The sequence below is a fragment of the Anthonomus grandis genome, chromosome 16 (assembly GCF_022605725.1).
Source record: "Anthonomus grandis grandis chromosome 16, icAntGran1.3, whole genome shotgun sequence".
Classification (NCBI taxonomy): domain Eukaryota; kingdom Metazoa; phylum Arthropoda; class Insecta; order Coleoptera; family Curculionidae; genus Anthonomus; species Anthonomus grandis.
Genome location: NC_065561.1, coordinates 9493549 through 9517726, shown reverse-complemented (window position 1 = coordinate 9517726; position 24178 = coordinate 9493549). Strand labels below are relative to the sequence as shown.

Sequence of the window (24178 nt, the reverse complement as noted above, 5' to 3'; positions counted from 1 at the left end):
GATAATTTGTTCTGAACGACCTCTACGAGCTCGTATTGTGTGTTTCACTACCCCAACCAGTACTTTCGAATTTTTTGAATATTCTGTTCATAGTAGATGAATTAGGAACATTTTTTCTACCAAACATTGGACGCACTTTACGAATAGTGGCAATTAAATTTTCAATATTTTGATAAGAATTTTTAACTCTTTTTACTTTTTATTCTATATCTTTCAACTTTCGATCTGTCATGTCAAAATCATGTGACATTATGACTGTCAAATATGGCGCGCAATTCAAATCTTACGTTCTTATGGAAGCACCCTTTATTTAAGATGGCTATTAAGGTATTGGTAGACAAATAAGACTTGCTTATATAAACACTTCATATCATTTGTATTTTTGAAGAAGATCCATATTTTTGAATAATATCCAGACTGGACTCGCAGGGTACCGCTGGGCAAAATATTGTTTGCTATTATATCCAGTATTATTTTGGCATCACTTTATACAAGGATATCTATCACTCAATATCCTAGTTTGGAAAATTGCAAATTAGAAATTTCTGGATGCTTCGAATGCTAGTTGGAAAGCATTTCCTGTAGGCCAACGCTATACAACTGCTGTATAAGCAACGGGCTTTGGATTTGCAGGTTCCACATTTTCAGTGTAAATTTTCTCTCTGTTTATTAGTTTATAAGTAGCTTATTGGCAGAATCATTATTTAGCTTCTGACTTTTGATCTATTAATCATCCGCCTGATTCTTATAAGTAAAAAATATTTAATTATGCTTAAAATAAAGCGTCAAAGCACCGCCAGTTGGAATGTGTCGTATATTGTTTGTCTGTTTTATGTATTTGGTTTTGACATAGTTTTATAATAATAAACACAGCTAATAACCTCTATGACATTTTTACTAAGGTCAAACCAATAATATAAAGCCAACGCCAATATAACGAAACGTTGATTTTTCGGTTTGTTTTTGCTCCCTTTTCTAATCTTCTTCTTTTTCTTGCTTGTCGACTCCTGAATATAGGCCTCTTCAACTTCCTTCTACGTCTTTCTGTCACGTGCGATCTGTATCTAGTTTCTACGCGCAATTTCCTTTTATATCAGCCATCTCTTCTGAGGTCTGCTTAAGCTTCTTTTTGTTTGTCTTGGTCTTCATCTTGCTGGCCTTGATGTCCCTCTATCTGTATCTGTTCTTGCTATATGCCCTGCCCATTGCCATTTATGTTTACCTATTCTTTCCGCTACATCTGTCACCTTCGTACTTCCTCTTATTTGTTTAATTGTTATTTTGTCTTTTAGACTAATGCCCAACATCGCTCTTTCTGCGGCTCTATAACAAACTTTGTTAGTTTTTCATCAGTTCTTTCTGTGATAGTCATGGTTTGCAGTCGGTTAGTTGTCTCTGCTAAGATACAGCTATCATGCACCTTTCTCTTCAAGTATATCTTTATTTTTAAGTATATATCCTAACTTTCCAAATGCAGCCCACGTTAGTGCAATTCTTCTTTTAATTTTTGCTGTCTAATTTTCCTTTCCTGTTCTGATCTAATGTCACAGCACTCCGTGACATCTATTTTTTTGTTGTCAATTAACACTTCAATTTCGTCACTACTCAATACTTTTGTATTTTTTTTTCGTATAGTTTATTTTCAGTCCGATTTGACACGATACATTCTTTAGTTATTACGACCTAGTCGGTATTAAGCTCCCGTCGATATTAATTCCAAAATTTTATGCTACGGTAGCTTTTTAAAGTCGTTTGAGGCCAAGATAAATAGTTTGGGAGAGATAGTATGTCCTTGTCTCTCTGTGTTTTGACTTGATCTGTTATTAAATCTTCATCGATTTTTACATGCAAGGTGCAGTACTCATATATGTCTTTAATAATAAGAGTGTATCGAGAGTCTATTCTGGCATTATTCATTGCTGTTGAGAAGTGGGCACATGCCTTTCCAATATATTTGATATTTGTGTACTATTGACAGTCCTACACTAAAAATTCAATGCTAGATACAATATCGTAACAGTAACTCTTCGTGGTTCCATTATTTATCAGATAACTGTTGTGTTAATATGAAACCAGCTACGTATATCTGGAACTGGACTAGTTGTAGTATGTCTACATAAGATTTTTATCTGTTTTTCCTTTATCTTTATTAATTATTTTAATATTTTGAGCAAAAAGCTTATGTCCTGCCAAGTCGACTCATAAAAGTCAGTCTTGCCGTACTTCTGACTGTGCCATTTTTTTATAAATTTTCTTAATGACGCGTATGATGTAGGAAAATCTAAATACATGAATGGCCAAGAGGCCAAAATATACATTGAATATTATTAAATGAATTATTAATTTTTCTCTATTTTGGAACGAGAAGAAAGATAAACACTGCAAAGTTAGTATTAATTAATTTAATTTTTGAACATTGATATTGCAGATAACTTTAAATCTTTATTTTCTTTCTGATACTTCTTCTCCAATGAAACGTTTAAGTAATTGAACCAGTGGTTAAAGTTGACACCAACGTATCGACCATTCTTTTAATTTTCTCATAAAATTCATAAGCGAAAAATAATAAAATTAATATATATGGTCTCATGTCTAAACTTTTTTTTGCAGCTGATTTTCAGTGGAGAGTATGTCAAGGCCGTAAACAAAGACTGGCATGCGCAACACTTCTGCTGCTGGCAATGCGACGAAAGTTTAACCGGACAGCGTTACGTTCTCAGGGACGATCATCCGTACTGCGTGTCCTGCTACGAGTCCGTATTCGCCAACGCTTGCGAAAAGTGTGGTAGAACTATCGGGATCGATTCTAAGGTAGGTAGAGCTTTACTTATTCTAGTAAGTAATTTTCTAAGTCTATAAGACGAAAATTTTCTTTGGTACGTTTATGTTTTCTAGGTTCTATTTTGGGTCCGATATTTCTAAAAATATCGTAAACTTTATTTATTAAGAACTAAACGTTATAACATTTTTGTAAGTTAAACCAATTATTATCCACTAAATTAAATAAAGACAATTATCATTTATAATCAAAAATTCTTCTTCAAGTGCTCATTCGTGACGAATATTGGCCATCATCCTGCATATGATGACTTTGCTCACGGCTGCTTTAAATAGTTCGGTAGTAGTTTTTGAGAACTATGTTCTTAAGTCATGATATTCTCCTTCTTCCGGGTGGTTTTCTGTCATAATCTTTCCCTTGGAGAACGGACTTTAAATAGCGATATTTGCTTTCGTTCCTCATAATGAGGGATTCCTTCTCTATGAAGTTCATTACTTCCAAGTCCTTGTTCATTCTCTTTATCACTGCATTGTTAATCACCCTATCCACCATGATATTCTCACCATCCTCTTGTAAATCTTTTCTGTGTTTCCTTGGTTTATCTCCATGACTCCTTCCCATACAAAAGAATCAATCGGAAAATATAGCATCAGAGGTGTCTGATTTTCATGTGGATGTTGAGATTGTGACTTTCATACAGTTTATCCGTTTGGTTGAAGGGGGCCCTTGCTTTCTCTATTCTCAACCTGGTCTCCTGTGAGTGGTCCCAATTATCATTGATCAAGGTTCAGATACGGTGATTTTGTGTAATGTGATACGGTGTTTTTGATCGTTAAGCCTTATTTTCCACTAGTTTCTTTATTGATTACCATAAATTTAGTTTTATTAATATTGATTTGACGTCTTTTATTTTGTTCATTAGTTCTTGTAAGTTTTTTATATTATCAGTAAAAACCACACTGCATCAGCTGCTTACCGGATGTATTTCATTCATTCTCCATTCAGCGAAATTCTTCAAATGTCCTTTTCTCCGAGTAGATATTATATATAAGCGGTGGCAGGATACAGAATCCGCCAGAATGTACTTTAAACCATCTTACAAATTTAATGAATAAGTCGTTTTAAATTACTTAAAGGAGATGATAGCGATCAAGTTTCGAATCATCGTCTAGTTGCACTCCTTTCCCCGTTATCCAAGATTATTGAAAGATTGGTTACTAATCCTTTTCTGTTTAAATATAAAATACTTACTCCCCATCAAGATGGATTCTTGAGTAACAAATACACCCACAATATCATGTTTTCCCTTTTTAGTAGGGTGTACTCTTATCTAAGTAAGAATCACTCGATAGTAACAATTTTCTGCGATTTCTCTAAAGCTTTTCTTCTTGTGTAAATCATAATATCTTAATTATTAAGTGGCAGCACTACGGGTTCAGAGGAATACTGCTTGAATGGTTTAAGCGATAGCTTAGTAACAGAAGTCAGCTTGTAAGGGATGACCTTAAGACATCTAAGAGTAAAGAATGTGGGGTACCCCAAGGTTTATTTCTAGGGCATATTTTGTTTATAAATGACATCGCTAGTCTGGATATCAGCGGTAAATATGTTTCTTTGCAGATACGATACAAGTTGTACTTGAAGCAACGTGGATATTAAGGTGCTATATACAAAAGTACGGCAGCCACCATTAAATCGTGATGCGATTTAAATCTTCATTTCTAAACCTAAAGTCTTGTCATATATAAATAAATATATTGGAACTTTTTGTACTACATAACACCAATTTAGCCGTTGTTTAATCTATTACATTTTAAGGACAAGTTTTTAAAATGGGACTTGCACATCGATGCCTTTTCCAAAAAATTAAGCTCTGCTTTTTTTTTGCATTTAGATCGGTTTCTAGGGAGTTAAACATCTAGATCTGTCTATTATTGACGATTTGAATCCATTTGCCTAATTCGCAGGCATTTATCAGCAGTTCTAGAAAAGCTGGGGATCGTGATCTTTATCTATAAACTTCACGGTCAGAATTAGTTAAAAACTCTATCATGTATAATGGAAAAAAATGCACATTCACCTGCCATTTGAAACCAAGTTTATATAATCTTTTCCCGCATTTCGCAATGTTTTGGAATCACACTTCCTGGGGAGATATATGCAGTGATTCACTTTTTTATTTCACACTGTAATATTCTTTTATTTAAATTTTTTACTTTTTCAATGAAGCGAATAAATTTATATATTCATTTATTGTAAGTACAATTAGATTTACTAGGTAAGATCCAAATACGATGTATTGCTAACTCTTCTTCAAATATTTTTTTAAATTTGTCTTTCTACTATTATGTGTTTTTTGTTTCCATCATTTTAGATATCAAGGGCATTATTTATGACCTAATTGTGAGTCGCTTTAACCTTAGCTAGTTGGATCTAGTTCATCTAATTTGAGGTCGCACTACAATGAGTAAACCAATAAAAATAGGTATAATACCCTAGAGTCTCGACCTCCACAGCATCTTACTAATATTTACCTCTTTCATAAATAATATTAATTTATTTAGTTTTTGGAACTAGTAGTAGCTTATTGGAGGCAAACCATTACTGGGGTTGTGTTTGTCCATCTTTACACAGTCGCATGAGTTAAGTTAAAATTGAGCTAGTAGTGTCATCATCAAAGTGGTTATATTTTGCTAAAGTTTGATGATTTGGAAGAACATGTATGTATATTTACTGACATAAGAAGTGTTACACTCAGAAGGAATAGTGGTTTTCAACTGGACACCAATTGATTTTTCGGAAACATAATGACTATATTAAAAGCATGCTATGATAACAACAACGGCGTCATCTTTGTTTTTACCATTTTTAAAATTTTATCTTTCTTTTATAGCTGGTCCGTTTACTAGTGCTAATCATAATAAAATACCTCCAGTTCGCAGACGTCAAAATTATCACCACGCAATGACGGTCATACATGTGTGTCGGATAGGAATAGAAGAAGGTAGAGGAATACGAAGCAGGCCAACTGGTTAAGAGCGTCAAGATAGGCTTTTCTTTGCTACTATACATCAAATCGCCGAGCATTGGTTTGGAGAAAAACGTAGACCTGTTGCTAATCGTACACTGTATTGTCGCAATCGAGTCTTTGAACTTTTTTCATACTGTAGAAGGTTAGTCCTTCCTCTGACTGCGGACCACTATCGTCAACGTTTGAACAAGCAACATTAGGAGGCAGAATGGCATAATGTCATCTTCAGCAAAAAATCGTGATTCTGTCTAGGTATGCACGATGGCACATTGGATTTGCTGTTGAGAGGCATATACGCAGGACTGTTGGAGTAATGGTTTGGAGGCTATCGCCTATGGTAGCCGCCTTCTCTTCTCTTTGTTTGAGGCAATATGATTGCTTCGCGTTATGTTGATGATTTTCTACAAGCCACTTTACTGCCTTATCTAGAGGGCTGTCCACATTTTTTAGCAAGACAACGCACGTCCTCATATTGCTGGTCAAACTACGGACTTTCTTACAGAAGCAGACGTTACTGTCTTGCCTTAGACACCCCGTTCACCGGATTTAAATCTCATTGAACACGTGTGGGATATCATGGGGAGGAGACTAACCATTTTGCACCATCTGCGATAGACTCTGCCACAGTTAATCCAAGAAGTTTGAGTTGCTTGGAATGAGGTACCACAACCAGGCATTGAGTACCTTTCCTTACTCTATTCAGCTGCGAGGTCCCAAACACATTATTAATTTTTTTCTTATTACTCTATAAAAATTCTTGCAAAAGTTTTCGTTTCATTCTTAATGTAAGACTACCTCATTTCCAAAAAAAGTAAGTTGAAGTTTATTCCTTCTCGGTGTAACACTTAAGTCAGTGAGTCTGCAAGAAAGTAAATTGATACTAAGATGGCCCCACGTAGGACTCCTACTGTGATCCTACTCTTTGTTGACCTCACTTCATTCCAGTGGCGGCTCGTGGGTCAATCTTCAGGGGGGTCATTTTGGTTTGAAAACTTATAGTTTACTCTAATAAAAAAAACAAATCAAACTTTTTTATTTAGGTTTTTTAAAGTATTTGAAAGATCTTTTAGCATTTATATGTTAGATAAAAAATACAGACTTAGATAAAACTCAATAATATTTACCGAGATATTTACCCTATTAAGTGGGTAAAAATAACTTTAAATGCTTAAATCGTTTTCCGAAAATTAACTTTGGCTTTTTATTAGAGTAAATATTTGAAATAAAAATATAGGAAAAAGGGTATAAATAGGTTATCGACTGATATAAAGGAATATTTATATAATAAATTGTAAATTTATTAAAATGAAACTTACCTTAAATATTTTTATATTTTAAGTCAATTCTCCTATCCTTTAGTTCTGCAAAATAGTCTATGACCTTCTCATTGAAATTTGGAATGCTTTTGACAAGCGTTTTCTCAATGCTCAACATAGACAAGGCACTTAGTCTAGATTGTCCGATCGTATTACGCAGGAATGTTTTTACTCTTTTTAAAGTAAAAAAACATCTCTCACTTTCCACGGTTGTCATAGGGAGTGTGCACAAAATATTTAATAATTTCACTGCTTCAGAAAATGTTTCAGACAAATTCATGTTAATAAAAAGCTGAAGTATGGCTACTGCACCGGCACTATTGCCAAAATCCTCACGACAATATATGACTTCAAGTTCCGATTTTAGTTTGGAAATATTTACTGTGGGATAATGAGCCTTCACCATATTTAAAATATTTTGCGGAAAGTTGGTAGTGTATGCTTCAAATTTCTCTGTGTAGAATAACTGTGAAATCATGAGATGAACATTGAAACCAAACCTGTGATTTATTTCAGATATAATAATATCACAAATTTCCAGTGCAGTTCGTCGCTTTGGATCCTCTGTAGCTGTAGTAGTTTTTCTTTTTTTTTTGTCAAAGTGCGGGCGGCAAATTTTTCCATAAGCCATTAGCACTGTATAGGGACAATTTAAAATACGGCCCAGCCACGGGCTTGTGTGATGAGCGCAAGGCGCGACGTTAGTAATATATTTATTTGTTTTGCTAATATATTTGTTTTGCCAATGCAGACTGCTTAGAGAATTTTATAATTCACAGTGAAGTTTTAGATAAAATATATTTTTAATAAAATTGGTATTTTTATGAGATTATTTTAGGGGGGTCATTGACCAATTGACCCTAAGAAGGAGCCGTCACTGCTTCATTCACCTCCACCTACTGAAATTAATACTGCCAGGAGAAAAGCTATGCAGTAAAAGTTTTAGCAACAATACTGCTTTTAGGATATTATGGCTCCCAAAAGATTAAAGAGTTAAAGCGCATGTTATAGAGGGAATCAATAATGTTGGAAATAAGAGCTAGAATGGCCTGAGGAAAGTTTTTGCCTTTTCTGAAGCCGCATTGATTATGAGTAAATAAATTAAAAGACTCAAATAAATTGGTGTTTTTTTCTAGTATTTTAGACAAAGATGAAAGAGATTAATTAGATTTTCATTTAAAATTTCGCATTTGTTCTTATCCAAATTCAAAAATGTGACATACTCACTTCATTTATATGACTCCAAGATTCATAATATGAATTTACAGTATCGCTCTCTTGGTAAGGGCTGTTGCTCCACCAATAGCAAATTCACATAAGCGCCTTTCACGTCATCCACGCCTGACTTTTCTGCGAACATCGCATGGGCAAAATCGAGATTCGTCTGAGAAGATGATCCTAAATACACTTGTATTCTATAGTCTACCTTTTCTAAAAAAACGTTGTTTCCTATCGATCTTAAAGTATTATGTCGATCTCCACATAAAAGCACCTCTTCTCCCGTGCCATTTGCCCAGTTTGCTCTCAGGAACGAATTTTCTCCCATAACGAAGAATCCAGAGTAACAACCTCTTTCAGTTTTTTTTTCGAACTTTTAGCATTTTTGTACTTACTAATTTTTTAACTGACTTAAATCAAATACCAAAGACAAATAAAGTGTGATCGATTTTTTTGGTACATAGTATAGTTATCAATCCTTATATAATAGATAAAATCTCTCTACCAACGTAATTACAATAAGCAATTCTTATTTTTAGGACTTGTCCTACAAAGACAAGCATTGGCACGAAGCTTGCTTTTTATGTACCACCTGCGGCGACTCTTTGGTAGACAAGCAGTTCGGATCCAAAGGTGACCGCATCTACTGTGGACTCTGCTACGATAAGCAATTCGCATCCAGGTGCGATGGATGCCACGAAATCTTTAGAGCTGGTAAGCATTTCTTTTCTATTTATTGATATTTTAAATAAAAACAGTTAGGAAATCTTTCAGTATATGAGTAACTTTAATAAAATCTATGGTTTCGTTTCTGCGCACTTTTATATGCAAATGCCGTTGAGAGTAAAGTACTGCTGTTTTATCTATCTAAAAAATGCCCAACTCACTTATACAGTGGGGAAGAGTGAGGAGAGACATGGGCTTTTATCAACATTGGCATTTGGCGACATTTGGTTTTATAACATTGGCATTTATCATACAAAACGGCTTCTTAAACTAATATAATCATAGAAGACAGATACAACACACGTGGTCAGGTTGTTGCTTTCTTTATTAAAAAAAAACATACGGTATGCAGCTTTAGCCTCCACTTGCCTTGACTCATTAGAATGCATTTTATTAAAATTAGACAAAAAAAAACAAAAATATTGCTATAGTATAACTAGCCCTTTAAATTCAAACTTGAATTGATTTTTTCATGATCACCTTGAAACTACTCTAATAAGCATATATACCGTATCAAGAGATGATTTGCTATAAAGGCTCTAATGACATTTTTCAAACGTAAGCAATATAGCCATAGAATATTTGGAATTAGTGAAGTACAAATTTAGCCAAAAATCAGCTAATTCAAGAACCTCCACAGATTTCTGATAATTCAGCTTCCCTAATTGATAAACGAACGTAATAAATGTGAAAAATTGTGTAGGAGTAAAAGATATTCAAATATCGGATCTTTTTGTAAAGTTTACATCAAAAAATTGGTCCTGTGTCCTTACATTTAGATCACTAAATTTACTGTCAATGTACAGTCTATTAAAATTCAAGCCGCTGGTTCATGTGGCATTAATTTTAGTAACAAATTAAAGTTTAACGGAATAGTAACGTCTTAAAAGTTCTTACTTACCGGATAATTGGAAGTATGCGCTTGTTAATTCTTTGCCTAAAGTTGGTCGTGTTAGACCCTCAGGAGTATAGTATACTGTAGTATACTCAAAAATTTTCGAAAGAGCTGTCGAATGCTATTTTTTAACTGTCAGGCTTTCATAAAGGATTTAATTGTATGCGATGAGAGATGTTGGCGATGACTAACTTTATGTTCTGATCTTAATGGATTACTCAGAGGCAAAATTGGTATTCTAAGGTAGTTCTAAAGTAGCTCTACAAAACTCTATTCTTCATTTTTAATAGAAGTCATTTGGCAACATCAAGTAACTTAATAAAGTTTGATTCATCTTTTTAAACTTTCTGATGATCAAAAATTAACTGCATAGAATCATGTTTTTGGAAGCGAAATCAATGGCTCGTAATCAGCTTAATTTAAAAATTAATAGTAACAGGTCGAACTCCTTAAAATCTATAGAGGAGACTTGATAGTGAATTCTGATCTTCATTTTTGTGAATATGAAGCAGCACAATTTAAAAATGTGTATTGCATTCTTACGCCTAAAGATATAATTGAAACATAAAGTGAAATTGAAACTCTGCGACTGGTTGATTCCTTACAATCTACCTTTGCGATTCTTTATATGGCAATTGTTTAGATAGTTATGTTACTAAACGCATTCCAAAAATACAACATTTTGCTTGTGCTTAATTTTTGCAATAGCAAATAGAATTTCTCATAAGAAAATCACTTTGCCTGTATGAGTTACAAAATTATTTATGTAACACATACATCGGTTATTTTCTAACAGAGGGACAAGGTGCGCAAATATGCGAGATGAGCTATTGTATCTTAGGACCTTTGCATCTAGCAACAATAGATGTTTTTTTATCATGAATATGGCAATGAGAATATTCTGGCGATTATTTGCAATGGTTGTTACGTTAGTTTGATTTGCTCAGTCGTTAATAAATATTTCGTTGCAAAAATACTACCAGATGTAGTTTATATGTCCTCTTCAAGTTCCTACTTAAGTAAGTGCGGGTATACACAATCCGGTTTCAACGGATGCGGTGGAAACGCATCCTATATTTTATATTTTATACAAATATTCGGCAGTATAATGATAAGTTTTTCAATTATTACAGCATGTCTAAAAAATCATATAGCGAATTGTTAACTGTGTTAAAACAAGATATTTAATGCAATAATTTAGGTGAAAATTACTAAAAATGCGCGTTACAACCGGAACGTGTATCGCGATACATTTAAGTACATGTGTTGGCTAGGACCATCACGTCGTCCGTTGCTAAACCTACTTAAGTAAATACTCTCCTACTTAAAGTAAACTATTTATTTATACTGATTTGTTAATTTTTAATTTGTTGAAAAATGTTGAAAAAGGAACGAGGACAAATCGATTTTTTACTTCAAAATTTATAAATAACGTGATTTTTAATATTTAAACTTAAAAAATTAGATTTAGTGTTCTCAAAATAGGTACTATAGTTGTGTAGAAAAATATTAATATCGCCGCTCACAAAAAAAAAGAATTATTTGCTAAAAAATTTTAAATAAATTATCACGTATTTTTACATATTTCATCAAATTGCCGTATGAAAATATAGGTATAAAACCGGTTAAAGATCATTATGCATAGAGAGGTGCTTAAAGTTATAAATATGGCAATACGCAGGCATGCATTTCGTACGCTCTGCTACTCGTCTATTATGTGGTTGTTTATCAGTATAACTTTAGTAAGCGTCTGACTTTTATGGGGGAACTTAAAATTTCTTTACATTATATCAGTGTACAACCCAGAATCGTAATCTCAAAATGCTTATTATACTATGTATTGCATAACAAAAAATAGCGTTGTTTTAATTGAAATCAAATTTAATCTCTGCTAAATGTAGAAAGATTTAAATACTATACAAAAATAAAATTAAAACTGTTAAAAATATATTTAAATAAAAGGCTGAAACAGACATTCCTTAGATTAACTTAAACCATAAGTTAATCTATCATAAAAGCCATTTCGTACTTCTAAAAGAGCTTTTGGTGAAATGGAATTGGAACATTCAACAATTTTCTCTCGCAACTCGTCTAAATTCATAGGCCAACTAAATTCGTGTTTGTAAATGGTCTCATTAAGGTAATTCTAAAAATTAAAAATCATTTGGGGACAAATTTAGAGATCTAGGAGGCCATTTAATATCGCCAGCACCACTAATAAGACGTTTAGGAAAAGTATGTTAAAAAATCTTTTATTATAATTATATTATGAACAGGACAGCCGTTTTGTTAAAAATAGATCCCAGATCAGGGAGGATTGGAATGGCAGGAAGAACTTGAGTTTGCAGCCACTCAAGGTATTTTTAGGAGTTTAAAATACGTTGAATTAAAAATAGCCCTATCATATGGTCCTCCAAGATATCAAGTCAATTTCGAATAATGGAGTCAATTTCGAATTTCAATTTCGAATAATGTAGTGATTGTGCTTCCGATCTAATGGAAAAGGAGATTTATCTAAAAATAGAATATTTCATAAAAAATTTTCCATCATGGTGTCACAAACTTTCATTCTTCGCCACTGGTCTTCGGGAAATATATCCTGAGTTTTTAAGTATTTAAAACATTTGTACCCATGTTCTTTCCAAATACTGGTTTGTATAACAGGTTTATGATCCACACCCTGTTCCTCTTCAACACTTACTTTCGTATTGAATTCGCCTTTAGGATACTACAAAGCATTCCTTGCAGTCATTCTTGAAGAAAGTTTTCAACTTCATATAGAAGGTTTTTGCACTTTAAAGTAGCATTTATGACAATTTTGAAGAAAAAAAGATGTCAAAATTCGAAATCACATTTTAAATTGCTTTATCGCAAACGATCGGTTTATTTTTAAATGTAATTGAAAACAAATCCCTACATTGTACTGCCGAATCACCTCAATAAAACCATTTAATAATTTGAACTCTTTCGGAAGGAGTATAAACAGCCATAAAAAGTTTAGAAAAAAATAATAGCGCTTGAAAATTCAACAGTGCAGTCACACAGCAAAATGACGCATGCGGATATTATTATTGTTATTCTATAAAAATAAAAACAGCAGACGACCGAATTCGGCTACTCATCGACGAGAGGAAGCGGTATTGCCGATATTTTGGACAATGCGTGATCTTCAATTCCCCAGCCTGTATATATTATTATGAGTGCAGAAACCTATGTAGTGTTCATTGCATATCGGCCGCATGCAAGAGCCGCATCAACCTGTTTTGGTGTTTGTGCCGATTTTCATCCGCTGTTCGTTTTGCAGCGATGCCTAAATCTCAAAAACGATTTTTACTAATGCCTTTCTCCTATAATTCTTTTTTTCGAGACTTTCCTTTTCTGCCTCATTAAAAAAATAACTTTCTTTAACTACAAAAAAAAAAACATAAAAAGTAAACACTGGTTTGTTCCACGTTATATATTTTATTATATTTTACTTGCAATACCTCCTCTACGTAACCGCCCTTTAACTATGATATGAGAGAACTACGGCTTGGAGCCCTGAAGATTAATTAAATATACAGTAGAGCGCCGATTATCCGAAACAATTGGTGCAGAGGGTATTCAGATAATCGATTTTTTGGATAAACGAACATTTGCGAACGTCATTGGATTAGGAATACATATTATGTATGTAATGCTTTTTAATGATACACTAGAGTACAGTACATATTATGAATAGACTCATACACATTAAAATAGGGATTGCACATACGGTACATAAATACATATGTCTAAACATTTTTTAGTTAAGTGACTTAGATGTGATGATAGTACAAAACTAATCTAAAAAAAAGTCGAACATATTTGTTTGCTCAAGTTTTGAGACTCGTTTTTTGCCGCCAAATCTCTTAGGCGTTTTAAAGACAGCAACTGCACAGAATCGCATTCGTCTTGGCGTTCTAACCTTTTAATAGCAGTCTCAAAGCATTTAAAGGTTTCTTCATTAGACGGACATTTTTCAGCTGAGACGATGTCATCACTAATTTTGTCTTCATCGTCGTCATCTTCAGGAACTTGAACCTGTGCTATTATATCGTCGTCTGTCAACAATTCGTAGCCAGGATCATCCTCGTCAAATTCTAACCATTCATGCACGTTTTCTTGGTCACATTCTTCAAATCCTGAAGCCTCTTTTATCAACTCAACCATTTCTAAAACAAAGTTTTCATTTGTTGGTTCTTCAGATATAGGGCTAGCTTCGGATTCAACTGCTGGACAAAGCTTATTCCAGGATTTCTTTAGAGTAGTCGCTTTGACATTAGCCCACACTTCTGCTGCCATGTAAACAGCATCCTTCAAGTTAATAACTTTGTATATTTCAAGAATTGTTTTATCTTCCTCTTGGCCGATTAGGACACTACGAAGTAACGCTTTTCTGTAGTAACGTTTGAAGGCTTCAATCACCCCCTGGTCCATAGGTTGAAGGACTGAGGTAACATTGGGTGGCAAGAAAATCACCTTAAATTTTCCATCTTTTCGCTCAAGTGAAAGGTTTGTGGGATGACATGGAGCATTATCAATCACTAATAAAACATTTCCAGTATCTCCAGTTTCTATCTGATGTTTTTTTACCTCTGGAATGAATACAGCGTCATACCACTCAATAAATACTTGAATGTCCATCCAAGAGTTTTTTTGGTTTTTGTAAATAAGCGACAGTTTTTTTATTCCTTTGAAGCATCTTAGATTCTTAGATTTTCCTATGATCAGCAAAGATAGTCTATGTCTGCCCGTATTGTTTCCACATACCATGGCTGTTATGCGGGATTTGCTTGCTTTGAATCCAGGCGCTGCCATTTCTTTTTTAGAGACAAGGGATTTGGTCGGCATTCTCTTCCAGTATAATCCACTTTCGTCTGCATTGTAGACGTTACTGTCCTTATAACACTGCTTTACAAGCAAACTCTTAAAACTTTCTTTGAACTTTTCAGCAGCTTCAATGTCAGCTGACAGCTTTTCCCTTGAATATCTAGCTCTCTAATTCCGTGCCTAGACTTGAATCTTTTGATGCTTTAAAATCATTATTTTCCCCAAGCTTTCTGTTCATTTCTAATGCCTTTTCGCAAATCAAAGGATCATTTATTGGTTGACCTTGAGCACGTATCTGCATGAACCATGAGTAAACTGCAGTGTCTAGGTTTTGATTTTCTGCTATTTTCATTGTTTTTCTATGCAAACTTCCACCTTCACTGTCCAGCACGCAAGCAAACTTTGTGATAGATTCACTGTTTTTTTTAATCTCAGTTATCGTATCGTTGAATTCCCAATACCAAACTCTCGAGCTAAACTTGATCCACTTGCGCCTTTTTTTAATCGTTCCAAAATTTTAAGTTTGTCAGAAAGACTAAGCACAACCCGTTTACGTTTCGGCATTGCTAGGAGTCACACAAAAAAAAAACAGCACGAACCGTTAAAACAACACTGAAGTCAGTCAACGTCAATAAACAAACAAACTGATTAGATGCCGGCCGCTGGTGTTTTAATTGAAGACACGGAAAATGCCAAAATCATGAAGGTCCCTTGCGTCGCTCTCTGAGTCATTTCTATTAAACTTTTCTATTTCATTTGTACTTTTTTTTATTTTTTATATCCGAAAAAGGCGTCATATTTCCTTTTGGTAAACCGACGTTTCGGATGACCGGCTTTCGGATAATCGACGCTCTACTGTAATTCGAAACTTTGGCTAGAAATAAATAGTTTTCTTTAACAATTGACCATACACCCACAAAATTCCACTTTTAATAAAAAAACATTTCTAGGAATCATTCTAACGCAAACGTCTTGTGCATACATACATTAGATGATCTATATTGTTGAATCATTATTTCGGTTCTTCTCTAGTTATTCTAGTCTTGGTCAAGTGCTTGGAAGAATTCTGTTTTTATTCAAGGGAGTTGATCAAGACCATTCTTCAACTGCTTGGAAAAATTGTCATGATGAGCTCCATGAAGAATTCTGTTTTTATTCTAGGCTCAATGCAGCGTACGCTGGCGTAGATTATAAACCATCAGCAAACAAAAAAGGTATAAACTATGCACAAAAAAAATTATTTAATTTCGAATTCATTTTTTCGGTCACTGCAGCCCTTTTGAGACGTCTACTTTTAGCAACTGCTGCTTGTACACTGACATTCTAGTTATTAATATATTATCTATGACTGACATTGCGCTCTTTATACCTACTGAATTTTAAGTTAGCGATCGCAGCTGATGATAGATGGCGATAGTTATTCAATTACTCAATTTTGTTCGATTCTATATGTCGCCTGACTGTTTTAATGGTTTTTTTTTTTGGGTGTCAAACATCTTGCATGTACTTTAAGGTATAAATGTCCTAAAAGTCGATTTGTTCGAATTATATGTCCTGCTTTTAAAAATAGAATCAGGGTAAAAGTATACTGCTTTTGAATAAGGCAGCTATATGCGTCTACAGCACGCCTTGTCAATGTCATTAAAATAAGTCTTGAGCCACTGACTCATTCAACAAAAATTCCTGAAAACTGAATTTGCTTCAGTACCAATAAGCCCAAACATAATTTTTTTTTATTTATTTATTTCAACGGCACTAATAATACCAATACCAATAAGTGGCAAAGAATATAACAATAATTAATAATATGAAAATGACCATAAATATAAAAAGCAAAACATACAAAAACGTAAAACATAACCCTATAGACAATTTCAGCACCTTAAGTCTTAATTTAAATGAATTAACAGACCTATCTACGAAGGGGTCAAGATTAAACTCATTAAATGATTATATAATATTCTGCTTACATCGTTTCTAAAGAAGATAATTTCATTATATATCCTGAATGAACATTTTCCTCACCGGTGGATTGGGCGTGACAGTGAATTTATTAGTCCAGACTTAAACCCTCTAGACTTCTCAATATGGTCACACATGGAGGACATGGTTTACAAAGATACAATTAATTCCATCGAAAAATTACGACAGAAAATTCAAGAAGCTGCTAATAATATCAAAAATAATCGACAAATTTTATTTCATATTCAAAGATCTTTAAGGAGATGCCTTACAAAGTGTATTGAAGTGGAAAGCAGGCATTTTGAGCATTGACTTTGAAGTTTTCTTTTAATATTATTACTGATTGTTATTTGTTGTCTTTACTCTTGTTACCCAGCATAGTAGTAATTTAAAAGATAATAGAGTAATAAATTCCTATTAAGCCAATGTAATAAAGGTGGCTTAGGATTATTTACGCTGAATGTTTAAAATGCAAATAACTTAAAAACTGATAGAGTAAAAATAAACAAGAGTACCTTTTTTATTCCAAATTGAACTGCCTTTTAGATTTTCTAGTCGTTTTAGCCATAACTGATTAGGCAAAAAAGATATGTTGTAATTTACCTAAGTAACAGGGTGTAACTAACGCCCTGTATAAATAATGCTAACTTCACCACAAAATTCGTAATTTTCATGTCAAAACGTATAAAGTGGCCAACTTTCAAGACAATGCTGTTTAAAATCACAAAATTATTAAGAAATTTCAAATTAAAATTCCAACTTTAAATGCCTTGTATCTCGTAAACCTGCAACTTTTGTATAAGACATATTAAGCTCAATTGCCATATTTTGGTGGCTCGTATCTCCAGTTCAGAGATTGCCCATTCTTCATGAATCACCCTGTATTTTAAGGTTGAAAAGAATTAAGAGTACATACAATTTTAAGAAGATGAATAAAATATTAATAACATAAACAATAGTTTATTTCGAAATCACTTACTTGATATAGTGCCTAATAAACTTTCCTTGTTCAACCAGACTTAAACAAGACAAGATCTGTTTCCAAATAAGGCACCAAAACTGCAAATAAGTGCAGCTTCTGTGCAGAATGATTTTCGTTCAAATAAACGTATTGGTTTATAAAACGTGAGCCAAAAATAAGAAATTAGATAGTTGTGCCTTTTGTAATATCTTTACTTGAACTTGAATAACGTAAAAAAAAACTTGACAAAAAATGACGCATACCACATAAAAAACAATAAATACCACAAAAAAAACAGACGGCCTACAGAGTCGCGTGGGCTCGCAGCTGACATCCGTTAATATTTTAAGGCATAAATAATGTTAAAGTGGTATTCTCCAAAAGTAAGAATACATAAATCACATCCGATATAAAAGTCGAATATGGGTGCCGTTACTTTGCATCATCGCGTTTTATTTTGGGGATGATCTCATTGGTTAGCTACTATAAAAAATAAAATTATTTTGCAAATTTTATTTTTTAATCATTTATGTTAATAGTGTTAATTACTTGGATATGCTTATCTGACGGTATGATGCAATATTCAAATTAGGCTTTGCATTTGAAATTTTTAGAAAATCTAAATAATTTAAAATTTAATTTCTTTCCAGGAATAGATGAAATTACATCAGGTGTAATAATTAAAGCATTACATTAGTTGATACACAACAAAAGTTGATATTATTTGAAACAGGTCATATCTCAGGTAACATTGTCAAATATCGTTTCATTAGTATAATTAATAATTTAGCCAGAATTTATTTTAAATCAAATAAAGTGTTGTATAAAAATGATTCTGGTTTTACTCTAGTACTTCAGCTTTATCTACGAAATGATTAAAGAAACAAGAAGTCATCTAAATAAAGGAAAAAAGGTCATTGCAGTCTTTCCGGATTTAGAAAAGGCATTTGATATTGTATGCCAATCAAAGCTCCTGAATGTTCTACAGACTGTTGTTGTGATGGGTCCAGTGTTAAATATCTTTCAGAATTATCTAAGTGAAAGGGTTCAATAAGTTAAAATAAGAAATTGTATTAGATAACCAAGAATAATAAAAACAGGTATACCTCAAACGACCGTATTGGGGCAGTTCTCTTTAATACCATATACTATTTACTTAGATGGAAAGGTAATTGCTTATGCTGACAATACAGCTTTGATATTTTCTGCTCATAACTGGAATAAAGCACAAGAATTCGCAGTTGGAACTAGGGAACATGTAAATAATTTTTTAAATGATTTTAACCTAACTTTTAAGTGTTAACAAGTCATTCAAAGTTTCATGAGATTATGAAATACAATGAATGTAAAGAACTTAGAAATTATATTACTAAGCATATATGTAGAGAGAAAAAATCTTTTTACAGCAACATCTTAATAATGGAAATAGTAAATATTCTGGAAAACATTAAAGAATTTCAATATTTTTTCAAAACAAAAAAAGATATTTTATCTGGTACAATATGTAATCCTACTGACATTAATAATTTTTTCGTAAATAACATACCCCTAAGTAATACTTCTGCTGAAATTCATAGATCCTATGAAAAACTAGTTACTGGTGCAAAATCTAAAAGTTTTAAATTTCTCATTGTCTCAGAAACTGAAGTGTCTAAATATTTAACCCAAATCAAGACTGTTGGTTCTGATAGAATACATGTAATTTTTTTAATATTTTGCTGTCCTTTTATTTTAAAATATGTTTGTCATCTAATAAATAATTGTATAGCAAATTCTCTATTTCCTTGTGAATGGAAACGGGCTGATATTGTGCCAGTATCGAAGACGAATATTGTAAAGGGTTTCAATGACTTAAGACCCATTTCCATTCTTCCAATATTTATTTATTTATTTATTTCAATGTACGGCAGAGCCAGTTTACAAAAACAAAATAGATAATACAAAATACTAGATAATATAACAATATAAATACAATACTAGAATTACAAAAAATATACCAAGATAAAACCTCTGAAAAAACAATCATCAACAAGGCTAAAAACTTAACTAAAAACTTAACACTATCCAAGGAACGTAGGTTAAATTGTAGGATTATTTATTTTTGATTTGAATGACCGTAAGCCACCGACAAAAACCATGCTGATGATCACTAAGCAATCGCCTACAGTGCCACGAAAATCGCACAGAAAAGAACCTGTCAAACAGCTTAGGAACTACAGACTGAATACACACACCTCTATAGTTACAAATATCAGTTCTATCGCCATTTTTATGAATTGGTGTTAAAAAGCTTACCTTCCAATGATCAGGAAATTTGCCTGATGTCAAACAAATATTGAAAAGGTGATGCAGAAGCTTACTCAGAGTGCACACACAGTTTTTAAGAAAAACAGATGAGATACCATCAGAGCCAAAAGAATTTTTGTTAGGAAGGTGTAAGATTTCATAATATAATATAATAAAGAAAAAGAGATGCGATTTAAATCCAGACTGTAATCAAATTTATAGTCAGGAGCCTTGCGGACAGGTTGCCTGTATGTAGTTTCAAAATACCTAGCGAATAAGTTTACAATATCTTGACCATTACCAGCAACCTCGGCTTCCATATGCATGCTATTGGGGTATGTATCAGACCTACGTAATCTATTGATGTATTTCCAAAATGAAGAAGGATCGTGAGAAATTTCAGTATTTAATCTTTCAATATATGACTTAAAACATTCATCACGAAGAGTTTTACATTTATTTCTCAAATTTGAAAAATTAACATAATCCATGGGATCCTTACAATTTTTGAATTTTGTGTGAGCAATCTTTTTTTGAATAACAAGATTCTGTAATTTTCTACTAAACCAAGTGGGAAAATTAGATGATTTAAAATGTTTAATTGGAACAAACATCTCAATAGCAAAATAGAGAGCATTGTAAAAAAATATCAACAATCATTAATGGCAACAAAATCACAGTTTACAAAATCATAATAATAAACATCATACTTAAGACTAAAGTCACAATTAATAGGAATACTTATTTCAGAAGCAGGATGGTGGTTTGATGCCGGTGATAAATTTTCAGTATTGTCTAAGGTTATTTAATATTGTCAAAGGTTATTGAACGAGCCCTGAAGAATCAAATTGTAGACTATATGGAGTCTGAAAAGTTGATTGACGCCACGCAATCAGGTTTTCGAAAAGGACACAGTTGTGATACGGCTCTTCTTAATGTAACGGATGACATTTTTAGATCTATTGATAAAGGTAATTGTACTATTCTGGTTCTACTCGATTATTCCAAGGCATTTGATACCATAGACCATGATACGTTATTACTAGTCTTGGAATATCTTGGTTTTCATCATAGTTTAATCACATTAATTCAGAATTATTTTATAAATCGCCAGCAAAGGGTCGTTTTGAATGGCAATAAATCATATTATCTTGGCGTTAATTCAGGTGTCCCTCGGGGCCAATTCTTTTTATTGTATATACTTTCCAATTTTACAAATATATTATACTCAAATTTATTACTGTTTTTCGTCCTCGTTACTGGCTCATAGTTGTCTCTCTGTCACTGAAGATCTAAACACACTATTTAAAATTCCTCTTCCACATGAACTCAAGTAAATCCTTTGTGATGTTTCTTGACAGGCCTATTAATGTAAAACATCTGACTAAAAGAGATGTCTTAGAAATTGGTGATCAGATTCTTCCTATGAAAAACAGAATGCAAAACTTCGGAGCTTATTTTAAAATGAAATCTACGTGCCTTATATAAGAGACATTTTCTTAATTAAAAAACTAAAAAAGTTTTATGCGATTGTCTCTGTTTTAATTATTGTGATGCTGTTTATGGACCTGGTTTAACTGCAGAGTATTGTGAGAAAATAGAACGAGTTCAAAAATATTGTTTAAGATTGATTCATGGTATTCGCCGTAGACAACCCGCAAGTCATAAACTGAAGGCCACCGGGTGGGTAAATATGAAACAGAGACGTTTCATTCACAAATGTGTATTGTATCATAAAATAATAAAATTAAAGTATTCTCAATATTTGTTTAAAAAAAATCACATTCAGGGCAGATGTTATTACCTGAATTTACGATTCGATGGGATCGTCATACCTAGACATCAATCCGCAAAACTCGAGAGATCATTTACATATGACCTGGATAAAGTCTTTAATAGTCTACCCTCTGCCCTACAAGTCTGCTCTATCTCAGCTTTCTCTAACCATATTAAAAACTATGTCTCGTCCTTGCCCCAATCTTAGCTGATTCCGCCAAAAATCAAATCTTGTACCCACACATGTTTATAATAGCAATAACGGTAGTATAGTAAAGTATGTGATAGACTGGATAATATAGTCTGTTTAAAAGAATCAGTCCAAAATTTTAATGTATTGCATGTTAATATTAGGAGCCTAAATAAAAATTTCGATAACCTTGTTCTTTTTCTCGAATCACTGCAAGCAAGCAATTTCGATGTTATTGTTTTATCTGAGACCAATGTCCTTCATGATCCTTTAAATTTTCGTATTAATGACTATGATTTATTTTATGAGAGCAAAATTAATAAATGTGATCGTAGTTTAATTTATTGTAAAAGTTCATTTGTAAAAATGAGTAATATAATTGAAACTAACAATTAAAAGTTTTTAAGAGTCACACTTACTAAAAATAAAACAAGCATAGAGGTTATCTCCCATTATAGGTCCCCTTCACTTAAAGAAGAATATTATATTCTTTCTTTGGTGGGTCTGCTAGGTCAGGCTAATTATGCTTCTTGTGATATTAAGCTTTTTGTGGGAGACATTAACATAAATTTATTGAATATTCAGTCTTCTATTGTTAATGAATATGTAAGTTGTCTTAATAGCTTTGGTTATATCTCTAAAGTTGATAGCCTACTAGGATTGATAGATATAGTAAGACATGTATAGACCATATCTTCATGAGAAGCAAAACAAGGTTTGAAAATAATTTGATTATACTAACCAGCTCGGTTTCCGACCATCATTCTTTATTATTTAATATTAACTTACAAAATAAGCTAAACAACGCAGCCAACGAAACAAATACTATTAGATCTTTTAATGAAATTAACTATGAGCAACTTCAAAACTCAATACAATCTCAGAAATGGGATGGAATTCTATTATGTCGAGTCCCGGATACCGCCTCTGGAATGTTTATGAATACCTTAAAAAAACACATACTTGCAGCAACAAATGTAAAATCAATTTCAAATAAAAAAATCGCCTTAAACCCTGGATCACTCCGGGCCTGCTAATTCCAATTGGAAAAAGAAATGAGCTTCATAAATTATGCATTCGAAATCCTTTAGATGAAAATTTTCGTATTAGTTACAAAAGTTATAGAAATATGCTAACTAAACTTATTAGAAGTAACAAGGCTAACTACTATAAGCAACAATTAGAAAGTGCTGGGGGTGATTCGAGGAAAACCTGGGACATAATCAAATTAGCTACCAATGAATGTAAAATCTAATATTCCTTGTATTAAAAATACCAATAATCAAGAAATCACTGACCAGAAAGAGCTACCTCTTTAAGATTAAATAAGATTCATAAGCCTAATAATGTTCGTGGTGTGATCCGGGAGCAACAAAGAGAATTTCCATCCATGTTTTTGTCCCCTGCCACCAATAATGAAATTGTTAATGCTGTTGCAACTTTGAAAGCAAAATCTTCTCCAGATGACTCAATTATAGATCAAATATAGAATTTTTAATTGTGCCCTTGGTACATATTGTGAAGTTGATATTTACCAGTGGCGTTTTTCCTACTATATTTAAAAGAGCGGTAATTGTTCCCTTGCATAAAGGTGGAGATGGGACAAAACCGGGTAATTACAGATCCATTGCACTTACTAGTCCTATCTGCAAAGTAATCGAGAAATGTATAACAAAACGGTTATGCAGTTTTTTAAAAGCTAATAGGGTCTTGTCAGAATGACAGTATGGATTCACCGAGGGTGTAGGTTCAGATGATGCTTTGAATGAAGTCTGCACTTTTATTACAGACTGTTTTAATAACCATTGGAAGCCTCTGGCTGTCTTTTTAGATCTTACCAAGGCGTTTGACAATGTGGATCATCGCATCCTACTAAATACAGATCTCAAAAGGTAAATCTGAAATCAGTTTCAAGTTCTTATGTAAGTGTGGGGTGTGGTGTTCCACAGGGTACAGTGCTTGGCCCAATACTCTTCTTAATCTACATTAACGATCTTCCACATGTACTTCCGAAAGTAAAAGTGGTATGTTTGGCACAGTGGCACAGTTCTGTTATGTAAAGGGGATTGTTGGAATGAAGCTTTTTTAAAGGCTGAAAGTGCAATGTGTAGTGTTCAAACATGAATGGATGTTAACTCACTGACAGTAAATGTCAAAAAAACTAACTTTATGTGTTTTTCAATGAGT

The 24178-nt window shown here is 33.0% G+C and overlaps 1 protein-coding gene across 7 annotated transcripts in view; it reads left to right on the top strand.

The window, feature by feature from the left end:
- Positions 1 to 24178, top strand: part of LOC126745572 (four and a half LIM domains protein 2-like) — a 319413-nt gene that overhangs the window by 245602 nt on the left and 49633 nt on the right. For 6 of the 7 annotated variants that reach the window (XM_050453469.1, XM_050453471.1, XM_050453468.1 and 3 more), the window contains 2 exons: positions 2611 to 2811; positions 8884 to 9058. In XM_050453469.1, the coding sequence (XP_050309426.1) occupies positions 2611 to 2811; positions 8884 to 9058 (376 nt within the window). The remainder of the gene's footprint in view (positions 1 to 2610; positions 2812 to 8883; positions 9059 to 24178) is intronic. The other variant, XM_050453474.1, reaches the window with a different exon arrangement.